The sequence below is a fragment of the Linepithema humile genome, chromosome 6 (assembly GCF_040581485.1).
Source record: "Linepithema humile isolate Giens D197 chromosome 6, Lhum_UNIL_v1.0, whole genome shotgun sequence".
In the NCBI taxonomy this organism is placed as follows: Eukaryota; Metazoa; Arthropoda; class Insecta; order Hymenoptera; family Formicidae; genus Linepithema; species Linepithema humile.
In genome coordinates, this window is record NC_090133.1 from 9,249,588 (window position 1) to 9,266,108 (window position 16,521).

The 16,521-nt window shown below is 32.7% G+C and overlaps 2 protein-coding genes across 4 annotated transcripts in view; one reads left to right on the forward strand and one right to left on the reverse strand.

The window, feature by feature from the left end:
* LOC105668113 (probable cytochrome P450 6a14) overlaps nucleotides 1-16,521 on the forward strand; it is a 33,770-nt gene that overhangs the window by 4,103 nt on the left and 13,146 nt on the right. The window lies entirely within an intron of this gene.
* On the reverse strand, nucleotides 3,089-10,785 carry LOC137000506 (uncharacterized). 2 transcript variants are annotated; one of them, XM_067357290.1, is made up of 9 exons: nucleotides 10,670-10,785; nucleotides 10,418-10,508; nucleotides 7,153-7,279; nucleotides 6,149-6,826; nucleotides 6,019-6,057; nucleotides 5,591-5,638; nucleotides 4,775-4,889; nucleotides 4,254-4,413; nucleotides 3,089-3,920 (listed from the first exon to the last, which is right to left on the reverse strand). In XM_067357290.1, the coding sequence occupies exons 3-9, from the start codon at nucleotides 7,269-7,271 to the stop codon at nucleotides 3,880-3,882; spliced, it is 1,200 nt and encodes a 399-aa protein (XP_067213391.1). In that variant the 5' UTR covers nucleotides 7,272-7,279; nucleotides 10,418-10,508; nucleotides 10,670-10,785; the 3' UTR covers nucleotides 3,089-3,879. The 2 variants fall into 2 exon arrangements, with proteins under 2 accessions (XP_067213391.1, XP_067213392.1); XM_067357291.1 differs by lacking the exons at nucleotides 10,418-10,508; nucleotides 10,670-10,785 and having other exon boundaries at nucleotides 7,153-7,405.

The following is a 16,521-nucleotide window of genomic DNA, read 5'->3' on the forward strand; positions in this document are numbered from 1 at the left end:
ATATCTAACTTATATCTATTAAACACCTTGTATGAGTCTATTTTGTCTCGTATGTACATCATACAGCCATACGATAGAATTTCAATTGCGAAAAAAAAGGTTAAATGACTTTATAAATTATCCGATAAAATATAAACAGACCACACGTGCAGTAAATTGCTAACTAAAAGAAATACGTATTTCTTCAAATCTGTCAGCTGACGTTAGATCGCCTATGAGAATATTTCTTAAAATCTGCCAGTTCATGAATAAATCGTCTTTGGCTCTCTTTTTTCTAAACGGTCAGCTGACGTTAGATCGCCTCTGACTATATTTATTGAAAATTGCTGACATTAGATCGCTTCTGACAATATTTCTTAAAATTTGCCAGTTCACAAATAAATCGTCTTTAGCTCTCTTTTTTCTAAACTGTCAGCTAACGTTGGATTGCGTCTGACAATATTTATTAAAAATTGTTAGCTGACGTTGGATCGCCTCTGACAATATTTCTTAAAATCTGCCAGTTCACGAATAAATCGTCTTTGGCTCTCTTTTTTCTAAACGGTCAGCTGACGTTAGATCGCCTTTGACTATATTTATTGAAAATTGCTGACATTAGATCGCTTCTGACAATATTTCTTAAAATTTGCCAGTTCACAAATAAATCGTCTTTAGCTCTCTTTTTTCTAAACTGTCAGCTAACGTTGGATTGCGTCTGACAATATTTATTAAAAATTGTTAGCTGACGTTGGATCGCCTCTGACAATATTTCTTAAAATCTGCCAGTTCACGAATAAATCGTCTTTGGCTCTCTTTTTTCTAAACTGTCAGCTGACGTTAGATCGCCTCTGACTATATTTATTAAAAATTGCTGACATTAGATCGCTTCTGACAATATTTCTTAAAATCTACCAGTTCACGAATAAATCGTCTTTAGCTCTCTTTTTTCTAAACTGTCAGCTAACGTTGGATTGCGTCTGACAATATTTATTAAAAATTGTTAGCTGACGTTGGATCGCCTCTGACAATATTTCTTAAAATCTGCCAGTTCACGAATAAATCGTCTTTGGCTCTCTTTTTTCTAAACGGTCAGCTGACGTTAGATCGCCTCTGACTATATTTATTAAAAATTGTTAGCTGATGTTAGATCGCCTCTGACAATATTTCTTAAAATCTGCCAGTTCACAAATAAATCGTCTTTAGCTCTCTTTTTTCTAAACTGTCAGCTAACGTTGGATCGCCTCTGAATATATTTATTAAAAATTGTTAGCTGACGTTAGATCGTCTCTGGCTTTTGTAATTCTAAATTGCCAGTCCACGAGAAAACCGCCTCTGGCTTGTCTTATTCTGTATTGCCAGTCCACGAGAAAACCGCCTCTGGCTTGTCGTATTTTATATTGCCAGTCCACAAGAAAACCGCCTCTGGCTTGTCTTATTCTTTATTGTAAGATATTTTTATTACGTCATATGCTTTATATATATACAGGGTGATTCAGAACAACCCAGGTGTCCTTGCACGTATTCCTGAGTTAATTCTGAGACGATTTTTCCTTTACAAAAATTTTGTCCGCCGCTTATTTTTCAAGTTATAAAAGAAAAAAGTTATCAAATCACGGGACGAATACAGAAGATAGGCAGGAGCGGCGCAACTGGGCGCAACTCCATTCGACACGGGTGATTACGGGACGCACGTTACGATCAAACACACGTGATGAAACACGCGCCATACCACACACACACACACACACACACGCGCGCGCGCGCCATACCACACACACACACACACACAACTTTCTCTCTTTTTCTCTCTCTCTTTCTCTCTCTCGCTCGCTCACTTACTTTTACAAATTCGACGTCTTCATTCTGTTTGACGGATGAATAATTTTACCGGGGATAAGCAATAAAAATTTACACAGCACTTGACATGCAACAAATCCATACCGAGATTTATAAGACATACATTTTTTTTTGTATCACGTATCGAATTTACTCGCGTAAATGAATGATTTATAAATCGATTCATTACTATTAATCACTGCCGAATAATCATATTCCGCTTACTTTCATTAAGAAAAAAGTACACACTACATGCAATTACAGTAATCAATACTTTCACAGATTTACATACACTCACACACGAATCTATCGGTTTGTTATTACTACCGAATAATTAATCGGTAGTAATAACAAACCGATAGATTCGTGTGTGAGTGTGTGTAAATCTGTGAAAGTTTGATTACTGTAATTGCATGTAGTGTGTACTTTTTTCTTAATAAAAGTAAGCGGAATATGATTATTCGGCAGTGATTAATAGTAATGAATCGATTTATAAATCATTCATTTACGTGAGTAAATTCGATACGTGATACAAAAAAAAATGTATGTCTTATAAATCTCGGTATGGATTTGTTGCATGTCAAGTGCTGTGTAAATTTTTATTGCTTATCTCCAGTAAAATTATTTATCCGTCAAACAGAATGAAGACGTCGAATTTGTAAAAGTAAGTGAGCGAGCGAGAGGGAGGAAGAAAGAGAGAGAGAGAGAGAGAAAGTTGTGCGTGCGTGCGTGCGCGCGCGCGTGTGTGTGTGTGTGTGTGTGTGGCGCGTGTTTCATCACGTGTGTTTGATCGCAACGTGCGTCCCGTAATCACCCGTGTCGAATGGAGTTGCGCCCAGTTGCGCCGCTCCTGCCTATCTTCTGTATTCGTCCCGTGATATATATTATATATATACCCAGATAACCAAATGCTTGTAAAATTGCCGTCATGTTGCTGACAACCGTTAAAGGAACTGCTTTCAAAAACATCGGTGTTATGTGTTTCCGCAATATGTAAGTTACGTTGTGCTCACATTTTTCAACAGGAAACAATAGCAAGTAGACGGCAACTTGTTGACATTGGTTTGCTGTCCCTGATGATTTAATTTCTGAGTAACATGATAGCAACTTGTTGCCATTAAGTTGCCATTTGCGATTTCACAGCAACTTGATTGCAACATGAGAGCATTTTGTTATCATCAACTGTCGTTCATAACGAACAGCAAGTGAACAGCAATATGACGGTAATTTATGATTAAATATGGATGATGTACATATGATAACAACATAAAGCTTCGTAACAGGTTTTTATTGCTGCAGAAAATTTTTTTATACGGAAAAGTAGCATAAGACTATATAATTTAGTATTAGCCATTTTAGTACTTGTAGATACTAACTTACAGGTACTACATTGGTTAATACTAAATTATATGGTCCTAAATATACTATTTTTCCATAAGTTTGAATATTATAAAAAAGATTAGGTTCAGTAAAAAGTTATATTAGACACCATTACATATATGTATATATTGGGCTTGTTCGTTTTAGCTGCACTGGGGCAGCTCTGGGTCTGCTCTAAACAAGATAATACAGGACAAACTATTTATCTGTCCTGTATTATCCTGTGTAGAGCAGACCCAGAGCAGCCCCAGTGTAGCTAAAACGAACAAGCCCATATAAATGACAAAAGTATCACATTTTATTGTTTAATCTTTGTATATAATAAAATATATAATAATACTTTAAAATACGCGACAGTACATATTCGGTGCCCATTTTTTCTTTTTTTTTAATTTAATTTTCTTCGTCAATAGTTGCGTACTCATCATCATTTTGATTGTCATTCTCATCATTTTCATCGCCATTCTTATCGTCATTTTCATTGTCAGTCTCATCGTTGCTTTCATTCACATCTTTCTGTGCAGCGAGTTCTTCATTCTGATTTCGAAGCAGATTTTGTTGTGCCTTCGTTCGTTGCTTTTTACGATGCCCCATTTGTGCTGCGTTCCCGCGTCTCGTAGTTGCAATTCGGAGCCGCGACTTGCTCGTTCTCACCGCTTCTCCTACTTCGCGAAAAAATATATCTTATGTTGGGGCAGCAAAGTTTGGGTTTAACGCCACTGCATCTGAAATTAAAGATTACACACACACACACACACAATATATTCATTAAGTCCACATTTTATGGAAAGATCAAATAATTTATTATAACTATTTAATTTCAAAATTTATTTTTAAACTGCTTCAAATTAATTGTAATTATAATAATGGTATAACTAACAATATTTAAAAATATGTACGTGGAGGCCCAGTTCGTTAAAATCACAATTCATTTGGAGCAATTTAAATCCATAAATTGATAAATTTATAAATTAATATCATTTGTGAATTTGCACATTGTTTCACATTGTTTTAGAAAATATATGTAGCAAATTTTTAAAATTGAAATTATAACTTACCATATATTACTTTAATCAATCTGGTATCGAATAATGGAAGATTCCCACGCTCTCCCCATACAGAATAAAGTTGAATAGTTTCGTCCGATATTGCTTCCTTCATGCAAAATCTCACGGCATCATGTACACTGAAACCTCCTAAGAATTTCAAATATTCGACCTGTAAAAAGAATAACATCAATTTATAATTCTTACAATATTCTTTTAATAATATTTATTACTGCCAATCCTCATATTAACATTATTGTCAATCTTTTATATAGATATTTTTACAGTATGGGTATAAAGACTATAATTTCATGTATTCAACTACAAAACCAACAAACTAAAGAACGTACAATATATTAAAGATTATTTTGCAAGTAATGAATATTAATACTCAATTTTAAATTGTGATTCAAACACGTAAAGACAAAATTGTATGTTATATGGACAGTGTCAAAAATGAGTAAAATGTCTTATTTTTGTTTTACCGTTTTTCTATCCTAACATTCTTATTTCTTCAAAATTAAAAAACTTACAGCAATCTCGTATTCCTCTTCCGAGATGTTATTAAAATCGATTACATCTTGTATTGATCGAAGTGGAAATGAACACGGCTTTGGAGGCATAATGTTCACTCGCTTTCGCAGCAACCTGTTCAACTTACGGTTTATCACTCAAAAAGAAACAAGAAGTTCAATTTTTTTACATACTTATCAAATCTTATCGAAAAGTTTTTTATGTTATCAAAAAGTTTATTAATGTAAACAAAAAACTTTGCATGTACATATATTTTTATCAGTTTATTTAGATACACATATTTAATAGAAGCCAGTTCTCAACAAAAAAATAATTGAAAATTTGGCCAAAAAGTTTCTGAATTTTTTCTTACAAATATTACAATTTAAAAAAAAAAACACTTTTACTGTAAAATAAACAAAAAAATAGGGCAATTCCACTTGTAAATTATCAATTACCTGGATAAAAGTCTGTAAATATGTAAATATCAAAAGATACGGTAGTATCTCGTTGAGAATATATCCAAACATATATGTATGGATGAACATTGAAACAAAAATAAATTATAGTAAAAAAATTACATGCTTAAAGATAGGGTTTTTTAGTACTATACATATACTATAAAATTAAATTCAATAAACTAATTTTGAAAATGCTTTCGACAGTTACTTTCGAAACAACTGTAATGTGAAAGAAAAAAAATGCTTTCAAAATTTCTTCTTATTAATTATCTCCTAACTTCCAAAAATATTGATTCTTTTCACAGCTTTTAACTGCAATTCCAGTTTTTTCCATATTTTTTTCAAAAATTGATTTTTGAAAAATTCTGCACTTACTCGTAATCTTCTTTTGTGGGTAACTTGCTAACTGTTTCGCAAAGGCGCCTGAAATTAAAATTGTACCACTTATTTATCTATATACCGAAATATATACTCTCTCTGGCCGGTATTCATAGTCCGTTCTTATATTTAAGATTGTCTTAAGCACGGACTTATATTCGCTCTCTTCGTCACACATAGATTGTGTCTGACAAAGAGAGCGAATATAAGTTCGTGTTTAAGACGATCTTGAATATAAGAACGGACTATGAATACCGCCCTCTGTATCGATTTTTCAAAACGTTAAGAACGAAGTTAGAGCGGAGACATATTGTAGGCGTGTATGCAAATTTAACGTGTACATTAGACATTTACAATTATTTTTCTAATACAATATATATTATTATTGATAGGAAAAATTTCCTACGAAAAAGAATTTAACTTACATGAGGCTGGTCCTTACATCATCAGTCTGCAGTAAACGTCTGAAAGCATAATTTTAAATAACACAATTTTGTTTTGTGAAAGCATACATCAACTTATATGGTTAGAACCAATGTAACTGCGAATACGTACTGCATATCATTACTTTTTGATTCATCATTTCGATTACCGCGACTCACATTCAGAGTATTGATACTGTTAGAATCATAATTAGATATTGGTCTAGAGGGTATCGTTGGAGTAGCATATTGGCGTGAGACTGCCTGTACGTAACAAGGTGCAGTTGACGTAAAGATATTGCTTGCATTCTCATACGTCGTTGTGGTGTACTCAGGACCGTGTACATAATTCGAAGCCACCCGAGAAAAACTGTCCGGAAGTTGCGGTGTTAACAAATTTGACCCATTACGTGTTACATTAGTCAGTTCGGCATAAGGTGCATTAAGCAGCTCAGTATATGTAAGACCACAATTGTTCCACTGACCCGAAGTATTCTGGGCAAAAGCTTGCTGACCAACATACGTAGAATGCTCCAGCGATGTGAGAGAATGTAATGATTCCACTGGTCGATCTTTTGTTATCAGAGACACTTGATTGGATGTGTTTACATTTTCAGTCGAGTTGTTTTCTATTGTATCTGTATAATGTGTAATGGCATTTCTGATGGCGGTTATATCATCGTTAATGTTCTCGTTGGACTGCACATCGTTAGTACCCTTTTGCTTTTTTTTAGGTACATTCTCTTTATCCGAAGATGAGGTCGTAAGGAATCTTTTAGGCGTTTTTATTCCGCGTGAAGGATGTCCCAAGCTAGAAGTCCAAACAAATGATTTAATTATTTCGTATAGCTAAACAATTAAAAGTACTTTTTCATGCTGATGCGCAACGCTTAATTTCAGCGTCAGAAGACATCATGTGATTAAAAATAACGAATTATTGCAGTGGTTTTCAATTGAAAATAAGTAAGTCTATAATTAGTTCTGTACGTTAATATACTATAAATATAATAAATGCTATAGATATATCTATCATGATAAATAAAACTTAAAACGAAGGAAGAGAGAGAGAGAGAGAGAGAGAGAGAGAGAGAGAGAGAGAGAGAGAGAGAGAGAAGTATAGATTTTAGATAAACTTACCGATTAGATTGAGATCGCAATGCTCGATATTTAGCAATACTCTTAGCATTTACATCTCGTCGCTTTTGATTCTTTTGACTTATCTTAATTGCAATACCTTTCTTCCCGCAAGAAGCCATGCTTATCACTGATCATGCAACTCACAATAGTATATAATTAGATTATATATAATTTTATACATTTTGGCGTAAAAAAATAATACAAATAACAAAAAGAGTAGAGCAGTAAAATGTTCAGCACAAAAACCAGATACCATAATATTTATTTTCATTTTAATGATTAATACTTTTAATGAAGCAAAAAATAAATGGACAGAACTAATTACATACAATCTCATTTTTATTAAACAATCTATGAAAAACTGTTTCGTTAAATAAATTTTATATTAATTCGTAAAAATACATGAAAAAAGATTGTAAGTTACATATTTGCATACATTTTAATTTATTTATATTTAACAAACAAATAATTTTAATAATAATTGTATGTTAATTAATAATAATAATTATATAATGCAAAAATTATTTTAAAACTCAACATTTTATCAAAAAATAATCTGCGACAAGAAAGAGCAATAAAAAGAGTTATCGCCTATGCATAATTATGAAAATCTATTAAAGCTTTCAAACATTTTTTCCATACATTCTAATGTTACTTTTGTATTTTATTTTTTAAAAAAGTTTCCCTTCAGAGTCACAGCGATGTTTCTACATGTAAAAGAACCGAAACAATGTATTTTCCAATCATGGGTTTATCACCTTCAATAATACTACTACAATCTGAGTCCTCGTCATTGTTAATTTTCCAACATGGCATTATATAGCACTTACTCTTCACTTCATGCAAAGGTATAACATTGAAATCTTTAGATAATGCGGAACATGTAAAAATACCAATCAAAGAAGATGAAATTCCAACATTATAATAATCATCGGCAATCTCAAATTTATTAATCACTAAATAATATAAATTATCAATTTCGAGAATATTGCGTACTATGCACACAGATGAGTCGTGCAAAATGCAGCACCTATCGCCTAAAGAATCAATATTTATAAACATGCTGTTACAATTAATCCGAATTTTCTTGTACTGAATTACACATGACAGCGCCTGAGGTACAGGACCTTTATCATGCCTTCCAAATACTTTTATCGCTACATAAGTTGGAGGTCTCAATTCTTCTCTTTTTTCTCTTTCAGCTAGCCTGAAGGCAAATTGTTGCAAAGGACGGTGAGGTTTTCTGTACAACTTCCTAAAGAATGATATATTATTTTCATATCGAAAAGCTGAGAAAGCGTCAAGAGGTCCAAGGCGTTCAACATCTTGTACTAAATGTAGCAACGCATGAACGTTGTAAGATAGAAAAGTATATTCATAAAAATGGGGACATTTTTCTACAAACTTTTCTAGCGCTAATTTTGCAAAATATAATAGTATTGATGAAGTTTTTGAATGGCACAGTGCGCGTATCGCCGCATGAAAAAGCAAGAAATGCTTATAGCCTTGCATTTCCATAATGCCTTCAACAGCAACTGGACCAGTATATAAGATAAATTGTCGGCCTTCAGTTGCTTTGAAGTCTTTATGTTCAGCCAGTGGCCTCGGCTTTCTAGACATTTCTCGCGGGCAATAGTCTGCAATGCATTCCAATCTTTTCGAAATCAGTTCTTGGTTTTGACCTGACAATTTCATTTTTTTTCCGTACTTTCCCGTGATCCATGCAATTAAGAGCTTTTTAGCTACACCAATGCAAACCAAGTGCATATATTCGACGGGCACTTGCGTTACCATTCCTATTGGCAAACGTGATAATGGAGTAGGTCCCTTATGATGATCTTCGTCAACAAGGCGAGAATATTCATCGTCGGTTCTAAGGCGAGCATCAGTGCTAATGAAAACTATTTGGCGATTGTATCTAATACCGACAATTTTACACTTGGAACATGGATTGCTCGAAGTATGCCCACAGTGATTAAGAATCCATGAACGTGCAGGAGCATCTGCGATAAAAGCTCTCAATCTAACTCGGATTTTTTTTTCACGAAATTGAATACTTTTATCAATGACATCAAGCGCGTCTTCAATAAACTCATTAAGGAATTCATCAATGCTATGTGGTTTTTTTAATCCTTTATAGACCCCTATAACTTCCGGTGTAGAATTTGCAATATTAACAATGGAACACTGAATTGGCCAGATTTGCGCGTAACCCGATTTATTCAATCTGGCACCGTCAGTGCTCCAATCAACCTCGATCACATCCGGAATCAAATGCTCAGGTGTTTTTTTTAGAATTCTCATTAAAGCTTTTTCAAAACCTATATGGAGATATTCTCCAGGATTAACTTTCCGCACGTTACAACTTACTCGCGGAGTACTTAATAACGTTCGCGTATCTTGTGGAAGATATGACAAATATGGAATCGATTTTAATGCTTTTAAAATTAGATTACCTTGGATATGCGTCAGATTCCCTTCAATAAACGCCAATGCAAGAGTTTCTTTAAATGCATGCACAGAATTTACCTCTGCATCCCCACCATTACAATCAACTTCCGAAATAATATTTTTAGCATATACTACACTATCTAAACTGACACTCTCAACATCCATTGCATTAACAAATGAACTAACTGAAATTTCAGTACACTGCTCATTAGTGAGAGACATGTCGTCATCAAAAGAATGATGACTGTATGATGATGGTAAAGTTAGATCGACACTGAGTTCATTTGCAGCACTTGTCATACTAGGACTTTCTGATACAACATGATTAAATTGATCGTTCTGTTGCAGTAAGCATAATACATTCCTACGCTGGCGTGACGATAACATTAAACCCGGTTTACGACTTCGTACTTTTTTGAATGTTCGACTTTTAAAAGAATTCATTGTATCGACTTTATATTATTAAATAATTGATAATATATAATAAAGGATATCAATAATTGATGAAATATAATCAACAAAAATAGTGATCAGACAGGCAATAACTCTAAGATTTAAAATTATTATGACGCAAACAGATAGAAAAAAAATTTTACTATAAAGTGAAAGTTATTATAACTGTATTAAAAACTTGTTAATCTTCACTACAAACTCGCGTTTACTACATTAATATGTATTTAGGCCAAAGAACACACAAATCTAGTAATATATAATTAAAATAAAGTACAATAAATATACAATTACTAGCTAACACACACACACACACACACACACACACACACACATTAACAAATAATTAAAATTATATACTAACCTATTTTCGTTATTTTCGTTAAATTTTGTGTATTGTTAACCAATTATCACTTCAATTTCATCCGGCCGGAATTAATCACCTCTACGGTATACTGCGAAATCATACATAAAATCAGTATTATATTACGGCAAGAATTATTCATTCCATAAAAAATACTTTATCTTCGCCTCAGTTTAATAACTGTTCTCTAAAATTAGAATAATAAAATTGCCTAAATTACAGCACAAATGACACAATGCATTTTCTACATACCTTAATTTTCTGTATCAAAATAATCCTTTCACAAAATGAGAGCACTTAAGCACTGATGAGCACTTCCACGTATGTCTTGTATGTACACTAGTCTCCAATAATTCGTTCCTACACGCTCTCAGCGGGACAAGGAGAAGTAGGAGTATAGCCAATGGCGCAATGGCCGCGTTCAGCAGACTCAACAGTTGTAGATTTTCCGCTGAATCTCGACTGTTAATTTGTTGGTTCTGAAAGTAAGAACCAATCACGTTCGATTGCTACTAAGCGGTTTGTTCTGCTGAATGCAGCCATTGGAGGCTAGCGTATATGCATTGCTACGTTAAGATCATGACATACAAAAATTTTAGTCGTAACCGTAAAGCCATAAGCAAATCGATCTTATTGTAAAATGGTCCTTACGGGCGTGATAGACGCAAAGCGCCCAGTTTTGGCGGGCAATACACACAATATCATATTATTGCGATTGAATTCTGTCTTGTTGTTGGCAAATTGTCGTAAACATTTATTAATTACACGTTGTTCTCACGTTGTTGACAACGAGAATTCATTCCAAAACTTCAACAATTCAGGATATGGAACACCCAAATAAAGGAAAACATTATATATTTGATGTTGCTGTCATGTTGCCATTAAAATGCTATTGGCGCAATGGCATATCATTAGTTATTATCAGGTTGCCGTCAGGTTGCTGGTAACCTATTATACAACTATTATTGACCACTTGTTTTTACATTTTTTTAAACTGATTACTTAGATTACTACTCATGTTGTTCAATTTGATAGCAGACTATTAATAATGACGGCAATCAAACATCAACTATTCAGCAACACAAGCAGTGCATTAGTTTGCTCGATATGATTAATCACGCTTGGTTATCTGGGTATATATATATATTCGTCCCATTTTCTATTTGATCTAAAAATTTTTGAAAAAATCTTAAAATTTACAGAAAAATGTAAGCTTTCCAATGGCGCGTGGCAAAATTATCAAATTTAATTGGATCATACTTAAAATTTCAGAAAACCGAAAAAAAATAATAAAAACGGTAATTATTCAAGTATAGCGATTATTCATTCGACATTTTTCTCTTCCAATTAACACTTTCGAGTACTCTGTTTATCTGTGCACTGTCACATAAGTCTAAACTAAAATGGCGGATCCAATATGGCCGCCAAAATTTAAAAAAATTTAAGAAATTAATGGATTTTTGTAAACTTAATACCAAAGAGTTTTTCTGTATGCTGAATACAAATCTCAAATCGGATTTTGAAAATTCAAAATAGCGGATCTAATACGACCACCAAAAATATTGAAAAATTTAAGAAGTTAACAGATTTTTATAATACTTGGTATCAGGAGTATATTTGGGACGCAGATTTTAAAATTTCATCATTAAATTCGTATTTATCGACCTATTTGGTCTAAAGATTATCAAAAAACTATTAAAATTTATAACAAAATTCAAGTCCTCCATGGGCGCGTGGCAAAATTATCAAATTCAATTGAATTATTATTTTTTTTCTGAACCTAGTCAAAAAAGTTTCATAAAATAAGATCGTGAAATCCATTTTGTACACATTTGAGAGAGTTTCTCTACCGCGATATTATCGCTATTCATTACAATATTTTAACGTTAAAAAACGTTTCATTGTGATTCCGTAAATTTTTCTAAACGCTTTAATATTTGGATTTGTATATCCGACTCCCATGGTTCTGGGCTTTTTTGTGCTTTGAGCGTTTCTCTGAGGTTTTCTTCGAACAGTTCTTTTCAGAGCTACTTTTAACCGTTCTTTTAGGACTGCTCTCAGAACAATACTACAGAAAATTCTATTATCTGTACTATTTTTGATCGTGAATCGTAGAATTTGATTTTGAATATGTCTAGTATACACGGTAAAAGATGTTGCAATCCCTATAATGTGGAAGGTCACAGAGGGAAAGATCTTCGACGCATTTCGAGTGTTATCAAACGATTATTCCCAAAATTTCCAGATAATGCTAAAATTTGTGCAGCATGTAAGAAAATGAAATATCCTCGCATGAATGAAGATACGCACGTCTCATCGAGTCTTGATAAAACGTTTGATAATTGTACTCATGATACTGAACAGAATATTTCTGTATCTTCCGGTGCATCTTCATTATCTTTCAGTGGAATTGAATGCAACATAAAATCACAAAGAGAGATTGAGTTGGAAGATATGTTGAGTGGATTGAAAGAAAAATTTTCCACTCTTGAAATTAATGATCCTTTGAGATTGACGATTTTGACTGTAGTACCAGATGCATGGAGTCTAAGTCAAATTTCTCGGAAATTCAACTGTTCTAGGTATTTTGCAAAAAAAGCTAGAAAATTGAAAGCATCTAAGAGCGTTTTAGCAGAAACAACTGCTAAGAATGGTAAACCATTGCCGGAAAGTACTGTTACACGAAGTAAAGATTTTTACAATAGTGACGAAAATAGCAGAATCATGCCAGGTATGAAAGATATGGTTTCAGTAAAAAATGACGAGGGCAGAGATTTGATTCAGAAACGTCTTCTCCTTTCAGACTTAAGAGGTCTTTATGATATTTATAGTAAATGCCATCCAGACTGTCATGTTAGTTTTAGTAAATTTGCCCAACTCCGACCAAAACATTGTATACTTGCTGGTGCGAATGGTACGCATTCGGTCTGTGTCTGTACGATACATCAAAATTGCAAATTGATGATTGACTCTGTCAATTTAAATAATCTTGCTAAAGATTCCAATGTGATTTTACATGATTATAAAGATTGCTTACGCCAAATCGTGTGCAAAAATCCTGATGAAAATTGTTATATTGGTGAATGCAGTAAATGTCCTGGTATTATTGAACTAAAAAAACATTTGAAAGAACTCTTAGATGAGAAAGGTATTCACCACATACAGTTCAGTGTCTGGACAACAACTGATAGATCAACTCTTCAGACGCAAATTCTTCCGTCGTCGGAATTTGTCGATGAATTTTGTGACAAATTTATTATTTTAAAACCTCATTCTTTCATTGCAAAAGAACAATCTCGATTCTATCAGAAAAGAAAAAAAAATTTAAAAAAAGGTGAAGTTCTTGCAGTATTAGATTTTTCTGAGAATTACAAGTATGTTGTGCAAGATGCATCGCAGGCGTTCCATTTTAATAATTCACAATGTACTGTCTTTCCTGTCGTGTGTTACTATAAAAAAGAGTTAGAACTTGAACACAAAAGTTTTATTTTTTTGTCGGATAGTACACTTCATGACACAGCTGTTGTATATATTGTACAAAAGATGCTGATTCCTGAATTGAAAATAATAATTCCTGAGCTAAGAAGAGTAATCTACTTTAGCGATGGGGCAAAACAGCATTTTAAAAATAAATATCAGATGATGAATCTAATGCATCACGAAGAGGATTTTGGTGTTGCCGCGGAATGGAACTATCATGCCACTGCACATGGTAAAGGTGCTTTAGACGGTGTAGGTGCTGTGTTCAAAAGGGAAGCTATGTGAGCTAGCCTCCTTAGTAAACCGAACGATGCCATTCTTTCATTCGAGAAACTTGTTGACTGGGCTCAAAAAAATTCTAAAAGTATTAGTATACTGTCATATAATGACAAAGAGCACCAAAAAACAAAAAAATTTTTGAAAAAACGATTTGATGTAGCTCCACCAGTTCCAGAGATTCTGAAAAATCATTGTTTCGTCCCAATCAACAAAGAAATGGTGATTAAGAGATATTCCAATGCTGGTAATAGTTCGACTTTTTCATATCAAGATTTCAAAAAGTAGGGGATAAGAGCTCAGGCGACATCAAAATCAGAGGTATCTCTAATATCAAGTTTTATAAAAATCTGTCAATTTCCTAAATTTTCAATATTTTTGGTCTTTATATTAGATCTAACATTTTCAGTTTTCGAAATCCGACTTAAGATTTGTATTTAGCTGGCCGTAAAACTCTCTGTTCAAATTTTATAAAACTCCCTTACTTTTAAAAATTTTTCAAATTCTTAGTTGCCATATTAGATCCGCCATTTTGAATTTTCAAAATGCGACTTCAGATTCGTTATTAGCAACGCAAAAAAGTCCCTGATACCAAGTATTATAAAAATTCGTTAATTTCTAAAAATTTTCAAAATGTTTTGGTAGCCATATTAAATTCGTCATTTTGTATTTTCGAAAGATAACTTTAGACTCGTATACAGTAACCCGAAAAACCCCTTGATACCAAGTTTTATAAAAATCAGTTAATTTCTTAAATTTTTTAAATTTTTGGCGGCCATATTGGATCCGCCATTTTAGTTTAGACTCATGTGACAGTGCACAGATAAACAGAGTACTCGAAAGTGTTAATTGGAAGAGAAAAATGTCGAATGAATAATCGCTACACTTGAATAATTACCGTTTTTATTATTTTTTTTCGGTTTTCTGAAATTTTAAGTATGATCCAATTGAATTTGATAATTTTGCCACGCGCATTAGAAAGCTTACATTTTTCTGTAAATTTTAAGATTTTTTCAAAAATTTTTAGATCAACTAGAAAATGGGCAGCATGGGTGTAAAGTTGAGAAAGAATGCCCCATATATATATATATAATGTATATTATGTGCTTTATATTATCTATATTCATATCAAAATATCTTTCTAAAAAATTGACATCATTTTGTATACTCTTTTTACAATAAATGTATATGATGTATGCCATATTTTTTATTTCTAAAGCATGAAATATAAAGATATTTTTAATCTCTTGTGTCTATTATTTGTAAAAAAATCTTGATAAAAGAAACAACATTAATTTTGCAATAATCTGTTTCAATATATGCTTCTTTTAAATACTTACAGTTAGCCTTATTTTATGTGATTAACTTGGTATTTAAAATACGTATTAAAATCAAAAATGTATTTTTATTACAGTAGAAAAGAAATATTCTTGTCTTACAACAGAGAGAAATGGCAAAATATAATATTGTCTAAATTACAGTCCAATAAAAACTGTTAAAATTTAACATTTTATAAAACCACTGTGATTCATGAAAAATCAGAACTGTTATTTCAAAAATATAGACATATTTCGACTGTGTGTTTTAAATTGCACTACACATTCAAAAATCACAGAATAATTTTATTTCTGCAAAGTTGTGTATAATGTCAGTGGAAAAGTGATTTATTTGTTATTACATATACATGATATTTAACCATTCCTCTCTGGTGTAAGACTACAATGTTTTTTTTCTACTAAATTAGAAATTAATTTTATATTTAATGTGTATTTTAGATACCAAGGTAAACGCATCAAATAAGGCTAATTGTAAGTATTTAAAAAAAGTATATATTGAAACAGATTATTGCAAGTCACAAAATTAATGTTGTTTTTTTTATCAAAATTTTTTTACAAATGATACATACAAGAAACTAAAAATACCTTTATATTTCATGCTTTATAAATAAGTTATATGACATATACATTTATTATAAAAATATATACAATATACAAAATGATATTAACTTTTTACATAGATACTTTGATGTGAATATGTATAATATGGAGCACATAATATACATAATATACAGGGTGTCCCAGACTTACCGAATAACCGGTTCAGGGTAGACTCCTGACGTTGTTCTGAGACGAAAGTTCCTTTGGCAAAATGTCGAGGGTGTCGTAATTTCGGCGTTATGAAGGGTAAAAGTTTCCCAATCGATGCGCTGAATTTTCCCGCGCTCAGGGACATCGCACATCAAAAGAGCCCCGTGCATCGCGCAACGATTGACTCGATCGAGCGCGTTCCTCGCGATTGTTCACGCATTTACTGTTCACTGTTTCACAGTACTCCACAGGAAAAGGAGT

Coding starts and splice junctions, on each gene's coding strand:
- LOC137000506 (XM_067357290.1), bottom strand. CDS start 7,271: ATGGCTTCTTGCGGGAAGAAAGGTATTGCAATTAAGATAAGTCAAAAG. Junction 4,414..4,774: donor AAGAGGAATACGAGATTGCT/GTAAGTTTTTTA, acceptor TTCTTTTTACAG/GTCGAATATTTGAAATTCTT. Junction 3,921..4,253: donor ATTGATTAAAGTAATATATG/GTAAGTTATAAT, acceptor CTTTAATTTCAG/ATGCAGTGGCGTTAAACCCA.